Source organism: Pseudoliparis swirei, chromosome 19, assembly GCF_029220125.1.
Source record: "Pseudoliparis swirei isolate HS2019 ecotype Mariana Trench chromosome 19, NWPU_hadal_v1, whole genome shotgun sequence".
In the NCBI taxonomy this organism is placed as follows: domain Eukaryota; kingdom Metazoa; phylum Chordata; class Actinopteri; order Perciformes; family Liparidae; genus Pseudoliparis; species Pseudoliparis swirei.
Genome location: NC_079406.1, coordinates 25711380 through 25718879, shown reverse-complemented (window position 1 = coordinate 25718879; position 7500 = coordinate 25711380). Strand labels below are relative to the sequence as shown.

Genomic DNA, 7500 nt, shown 5'->3' with positions numbered 1-7500 from the left:
CTTTTCCAGCAACAGTCTCCACAGTCAGTGCAACACTGAGACAAACGCCCCCCCCCCCCCCCCCCGCTGGATTAATTAGCGAGCGGAATACAGAATCACAAGCCGGTCTATCGGAGCCAAAAGTCCGCCGCGCTAACTTTGCCGGGAAAAAAGAGAAGAGGAAATGACACGTTGAATACTGATGAGTCCATCGGAGGGGGGGGGGGGGGATCTCCTCCGCGGACCTTAAAAAATTTCCATTAATAATATATTAAAATAAAGCCAACTGAATGATTTGTGTGTTGTTGTACTGATTCAAATCTGGGCCTCCTCCTCCTCCTCCTCCTCTTCCTTCCTCCTCCTCCTCCTCATCGTCATCATCATCTGCTCCAGCTGGCCTTTGTCTATATAAAAAAAAAAAGCCACACAAAAGAACGAGGGGACAGGAAAGGGGGCTCGGAAGGAGAAGAATGTGGCTATCAGATAGCGGGTAACGCTGCATAGGCACAGAGCAGGGTGTGTGTGTGTGAGTGTGTGTGTGTGTGTGTGTAACCAGGAGCAAATGCTTAAGAGGCTGGAGCCCCAATGAAACACCTCTCTGGTCCTGAATGGCCCTCGACACCTGATAAAACACGGGGTCGTCCCCGCGGGCCCTTTACGGCTCCTGGGGAGGAAACGGGACGCTTAACGACGGCGTCTGACAAACAGGAAGCAGCCAGGAGCATCTGAGTGTGTGTGTGTGTGTGTGTGTGGGGGGGGTCATTTAAATGCCAGAGGAACCGCGTTAAATGGTTTGTGCTGCTCCAAAAAAACGACGAGAAATGACATCTTAAAACTCAGCAATGTTCCAGTCATTTGAACAAACAGCTTAGCTTATCAGGGGGCAACAAAAAGGTTCATTCCACCCTAAAAATGTTTTTTTTAAAGGGGCAAAGAAGGTACAGGAAGGCCCAAACTGGAATAAGACCGCATGCTAATATTCTGGCTAACGGAGAAAAGTAAAAGTCAAATTATTTTCATTTTTCGTAGTTTTTTAAAATCCTGTGGAGGCCGAGTGGCGGACGTTGGGCCCGTTGGAGCCGTTTCCAAACACAAAAAAAGCTGAATATGTTGCCATTTGTGAGCTTAGCTATTCAGGGGGCAACAAAAAGGTTCATTCCACCCTAAACTTATTTATCAAAAGGGGCGAAGAAGGTGCAGAAAGGCCCAAACTGGAATAAGACCGCATGCTAATATTTCGGCTAACGGAGAAAAGTAAACGGCGTTTTTCGGCGTTTCTTTTTATCCTGTGGAGGCCGAGTGCCGACGGTTGAACCGTTGGAGCCGTTTCCAAACAAAAAAAATCTCAATATCCGTTGTCATTTCTGAGCGTAGCTATTCAGGGGGCAACAAAATGGTTAATTCCACCCTAAAAATGTTTTTTACAAAGGGGCAAAAATGGCACAGAAAGGCCCTAACTGGAATAAGATTGCATGCTAATATTTTGGCTAACGGAAAAAAGTACATGTCGAATTTTCGTAGTTTTTCGCCCGTTGGAGCGATCTCTAAACACAAAAAACTGAATATCTGAGGAGATAACTTGCATACACTTCATTACACCAGAGTCCGCCTTCCTCTCCAAAATCCTCCTCCCCCTCGTCTCCCCTGATTGCTAATTTCTATTTATGTGCCACGAGGGGAAATAATGAAAACCAGATGAGGAGGCGGCGGGAAGCTGAAGCCTCTTGGGTGAGGAAGAGGAGGAGGAAGACGACTGTTTATAGAGCATCCTGCCCCGGCTAACAGAAGGACTGCCCCGGTCGGATGTGCGTGGGTCGGAGGTTCCACCGTGACTCACTTGGCGTGTTTGCGCTGGTTCGGCCCTCAAAATAACAACAAAAAAAGCTGATTTAAGAAACCCGCCACGCCTGACGACTCAAAAATAGCCTCCCGTGGGCGTGTGGGGCGGCTAAATTTACTCTGAAACAAGTGCGGAGTGCAGGTCACGAGGCAGAGTGACTCGGAAAAAAAGCTCAAGAAACTATTTACGGGTTCTTTCTAAATGTTTCGATGGTATCGGAGGCTCAGGAGACGCGTAGCGGCGTTAGCGGTGGCCAAGTTTCTGGAAAATGTCGGGAGGAGGCACCGTGTCCTTATTCGGCTTTGGAAAATATCAAGTAAACACTGAACTTCCTGTTCGGCACCTCCTGAATACAGCCCCCCACCCCCCCTTTCATTTGTCCTATCGCGAAACATGAAAGGAGATAAAAAATGGCCGCCCATTGTTTGCCAGCATCCAGCAGACAGGAACAAACGAAGGTAACAGGAAATTGACAAATCGCTAATCCACTCTCAGCTATTCAGGGGGCGACAAAAAGGTTCATTCCACCCTAAAAATGTTTTTTTTTAAAGGGGAAAGAAGGTAGAGAAAGGCCCAAACTGGAATAAAACCGCATGCTAACATTTCGGCTAACGGAGAAAAGCAACACGAGAGATTCACCTCCTTTGTGCTCACGTTTACCTCTCGGCTTCTTCTTTAAACCTTTTACTGAGGAGGGGATTCAAGCCTGTGATGAATCACGAGGGGGGTAGGTGGGTGGGGGGTCATGACCAAAACTTTGGATCCCAAAGAGCCCCTGAGGGCCACCGCCGTCACACGCAGCCCGTTACAGACGCGGTTGTTTGTCTTCTTGTCGACCATGAGGTGTTTCCAAACCTAGAGCCACGGCGTATTTCTTCTTCTTGATCTTTCTCTTCGTCCTCTTCTTCTTCTTTGAGAGATTCCCGGTCACAGTTTGCGTGTTTCCCCAACTGCTGGCATTTCTGAGCTGACCAACCAACTTCCAAAGTGATGATCTCATCCCCCGGGGGCCCGGAGGTGGAAAGGAGGAGGAGGGGTCAGCAGTGGGTGTCAGTAAAGGAGGAGTAGGAGTGGGGAGGGTCAGCGGACTTCCCAAGTGATAAATTCACTGACAAAAAGAGGCGGCCAAATGGGTTGGGGAGGGGTAGGGGGGCTGGATTTTGCCCCCGTCGTTGCCTTTAGTGCAGGAACCCGGCCATAAAAGCCCAGCATTGATAGCGCCGGTTTATTATCTTTGAACAGGTGGCCCCGGCTACTCGTAATAGTCGCTCTGGTTTCTCAAAAGACACACACACACACGAGACCATTTGGGAGTTTTTGGGAATATCCCTATCGAGCCGCATTTAAAGCCCCAGGAGTAAACTACAGCGCATAGTTTTGTGGTGACTTGTTGGTGTGTGTGTGTGTGTGTGTGTGGGGGGGGCTTAGCAGGAGAGCTACTTCCTGTGTGAGCATAACTCATGGAAACGTGGAGGCCTGATCGTGTCAATGACCCGTATTGTTTAGCTTTCAAGGTTACTGAGGAGAATCTCAGCGGAGGAGAACCTCCAAGAATGTAAACAGGCACATTTCGGGGCCACAAGCTGTTTCTACTCTCACACACACACACACACACACATACCAGCGATTAGCTGTTCGCCATTGAACTCAGACATGTAGACCACTCAGCCATCAGTTCATTCCTCAAGCGTTCAAAAATCAAGACGCCAGACTGAGTTTTTTTTTCCATTAATTAATATATTTTTTCTGCATTAAAGTTAACAGTTTTTCTTTTGTGCCACCCTTTAATTTTTTTCAGTAAGTATTTGATATTTTGTTATATTCAGACATGGGGAGTACATTTTAAGACTGTCTCTTGCAATAAATATCATAAAATAATAATAGAGCTTCACATAATAAATATTTTTTTACAACAGAGAAAAAAAGGAAAAGAAAAATGTTTTAAACAGACATTTTTTCTCTCTTAAAAAATAGCCGGAATTCCTCTCGTGGATACAATTTACACAAAAATAAAAACGACAACAAACAAACAAACATGGGAGAATGCCACAGGACGTGTGTGAAGAGTTCGTGATGGAGGAGAGAAACATATCCAAGTGGAAACAAAGAAAAATACTATGAGATGGATGTGCTTTCATTAATGCAACATGAGGAACCAATAAAGTCAAACATACCTGCTTTCTATACATATATAAATATATCTATATACATATGTGTACTAAATAGAACTAAATAAATATATATATATAATTACATATATGTATAAACACATGCATATATTTATATATATATATGTATTTATATATATATATACACACACATATATATTTAGTTATATATATATAGTTATATATATATATTTAGTTATATATATATGTATTTAGTTATATATAAGTATGTAGTTTAATATATATATAAATATATATATAATAACAGGTAACAGCTACATAATCGCCCATAAAGTAGATCGTCCTTCACAGATTTGGTGAGAGGCCAAGAGGAAAACTGCCTACCTAAAAACATGTGTGTAATTATATTTATATATATATAAATATAAATAATAGTGTTAACGGCTGGGGGAGCTGAGGAGAGACATAGAAACAGTTTAAGGCCAACACTGGTCTGTAAAAACACGGTCCTGATCCAGAGGAAATAAAAAATAAATTGAGTGGTTTTTCTTCTCGTCACTCCGGCGCTCCTCTCGCGGGGAGGCGCCGAGAAATGTTCCGACGGGCGTCGAACGCGCGACTCGCCCGCCCGCCGCCCGCCGCTACGATCCACGCCCGCAGAGTCCGGATCAGGAGGGCTTCTCCTGGCCCCGCGGCGCCCAGCTCTCCAGCTTGCAGTACACCGTGTTGGAGTTCTTGCAGCGGCAGCCGGGCCGGCTGACCCGGTCGTGGCAGCCCTGGCACGCCTTCAGGCAGCCCTTGACCGGCGGGTAGCACAGCAGGCAGGGGAACGCCACCGACAGTAATCCCATGCACAGGAAGCGCGAGCGGCAGTGGGAGCGCGACAGCGAGCACGGGTGGTCGGCGCACGAGTCGCCCTCGTCGTCGTTGGAGCAGTGGTAGAAGAGGCCCTTGGCGAGGCACATGCACGTGCCGTGCTCCAGGGCGCTCTCCGCCGAGCACAGGCACTGGCCGTCGCACGCCAGGCACGACGGCAGGCTGCGCGGCGCCGTGCACTCGGCGCACTTGCACTTCCCGCAGCGCTCGCAGATGAACTGGTGCCCGGCGGCGGCGGCGGCGGCGGCGTTGCCGTCGGTCGCCGCCGCCCCTTTGCCGGGGCCAGAAAAGTCAGATGTCCCTTTGCCCTGCGTCGGCTTGAGCGGCGCCTCTAGTGGAGGCGGCTGGAAGTGCTCCCCCTGCGAAAAGCTCTTGGGTTTGGGCTGAGTCCGAACGGGCCGCTCCGCCCGGTGCTGCGGGGCGCCGCCGCCGGGCCTGGCGGGCGGCGAGCGCGCCAGGAGCCCCTGCTCGGAGGAGGCGCTGCCGTTGCTCCCGGAGCTGGCGGCGCTCCCCGTGCTCGTGGAGCGGCTGAGCGCCGGCGGAGGCGCCCGGGCCGCCGCCGCCACCACGCCGCCGCGGTGGTGGTGGTGCAACGGCGGCCGGCGCTCATAATTGTTGTTCACGTTGACGACCTCGTGAGTCCTCTCCTGTTTGTCCTGGGGCCGGGCGGGTGGCGCCGCGCGGGGCGCCGGGGGCCTCCGCGCCACCGAGGGCCCCTCCGTGTACTCGTTGTTGGAGCGGATGGCCTTGATCTGGTCCAGGGAGAGGATGGCGGCATGCTGGAGCTCCCGCTCGTAATCCGACCTCTGCCGGCTCTCGGGGGAAGGCTGCTGGATCACCACTAATGAACCGCCGGGGCCATGTTGACTTTGGAGCTCCATCTGGGGGGATCACCACATCCGACATTCACCGTGGACTTGGCATGCATCGGAAAACCTGTGGGGGGGGGGGACATCGTCAAAACATGGCACACACACAGAAACAATACTCTAAATATTCCGCTTCGACACGTATTCCCGTTTTCAAGCTCGAAATAAGAGACGTTGCATCATTTGGCGGTGCGTTCAAAGACCGCCTTGCCTCCTCGTCAACGTGACGAGATGTCACTTTTGATCCCGTTTAAGTGGAGGACGAGAGAGAGAAAAAAGAGGAATAAGAGTTGAGTATTAACAGGACTTTGTTGTCGCACCCTCCCCAATACACACACGCGCGCGCACACACACACACACGCACATCTCCACTTCAGTGGCCCTGGAGGACTTCCCCTCCTCATTTACATGTGTATGACTCGTTAACATTTAAATGCGGAGAGGACGCGGATCCAAGGGGACTAAATGAAGCGGCCCTCGCTTAGTATTCTGTCACCACGCCGGGGAAAAAAGGGGACAGGAGTAGAGCAACAATAATAGAATAAAGAATGAGAGAAATACAACTTTAAATGAATGAAGGATTAAAAACCTCACTTTGTGCATTTGAGGTAAATATCACGTTTCTTGTGTGATTGTCATTAATCCATAAACACTGTTCAGGGGGTTCGAGTCCTCGCAGGATGTTGTGAAGCAACACCGGACGGACCTGCACGAGGCAGACAACAAAAACTCCCCGCGAAACACACATCACCCCCCCCCCGACCCCCCATTGGCCGTGAGCCAATGTCATTTAAAAAAATGTATTTATATAAATATATGTTTGTTTGTTTTTCCTTCTCTTTTTCAACTTCTTATAGGTTATAATAGACCGCGCGCGCGCACGAACACCGGGGGTTAACCGGCGCGCGTTCACGAGACGTCGTGCGCAGTAATATTTGAAAAACAGGATCCCAAAAAAAAAAAAAGGAACAGAGATCAACAGACATTAGAGGGACGCATCCAGATAGAGAGAGGGGGGGGGGGAGGAAGGGAGGGGGGGGGGGAGACTTATGAATGAAAACAACCGCCGTGGGGGGAAGGGTGTTGGTTCCAGCAGGAGAGGCACGGAGGGTCGCGAGACCGGAGATCCATCAACTTCACTTCAACTCAACGACATTCAGATATATAAAAAATAAAATAAAGAGCCCGCGGCGGGTGTTTTAATTATTATTATTATTATTTTATTTCTTGTTCGGAACAATAAAACAATGACACCGGTGTAAATAAAATATAATAAAAACAAACACACAGCAGCGTTTGTGCACACCGCTACAGACCGGGGTCGCCGTGCGCGCGCTCCATTACCCGGGGCTGTTCTGGAGGGTGTTTGGGGGGTTTACGCGTTGCCTGTGAACGCAGCATAATACACGTGAACCGCGGGTGGATACGTACCTATGTGCAACCATCCATAGCGTCAAATCCATCAACCCAAAAACCTGCTAGCAAAACTCCATCCGCGCGGAAGGGGACACGTCCAGACGGCCGCACAACATCTGCTGCCCGTTTAATCCAAGTTGTGTTATTATTCCCTTATTATTAATGTTATTATTATTATTAATAGTCGTATTGTTTTTTTGTTTTTGGAGCAGGGGGGGCTACGCGTGCATTCGCCCCAGGATAAAACAAAGTAGATCCACGGTGAAAGGGCAGGCAGGCGACCCGGAGAACTGCTGCGCACTTGGGCAGCTTGAGAGAAGAAGTCCCGCAGGAATTGTAGTTTCTTGAAAAAACAAAAAAGAAAATGTTTTTAAAAAAAGAAGACAAAATG

At 49.2% G+C, this 7500-nt stretch overlaps 1 protein-coding gene across 1 annotated transcript in view; it reads right to left on the bottom strand.

Moving 5' to 3' along the window:
• Positions 1 to 3531: 3531 nt before the first annotated feature.
• spry1 (sprouty homolog 1, antagonist of FGF signaling (Drosophila)) overlaps positions 3532 to 7500 on the bottom strand; it is a 4185-nt gene continuing 216 nt past the window's right edge. Inside the window, exons 1-2 of the mRNA XM_056439292.1 lie at positions 7125 to 7500; positions 3532 to 5760 (exon numbers count right to left, since the gene is read on the bottom strand). The exon at positions 7125 to 7500 is cut by the window's right edge and continues 216 nt beyond it. Coding sequence (XP_056295267.1) covers positions 4617 to 5705 — 1089 coding nt within the window. The 5' untranslated portion in view covers positions 5706 to 5760; positions 7125 to 7500 and the 3' untranslated portion in view covers positions 3532 to 4616. The remainder of the gene's footprint in view (positions 5761 to 7124) is intronic.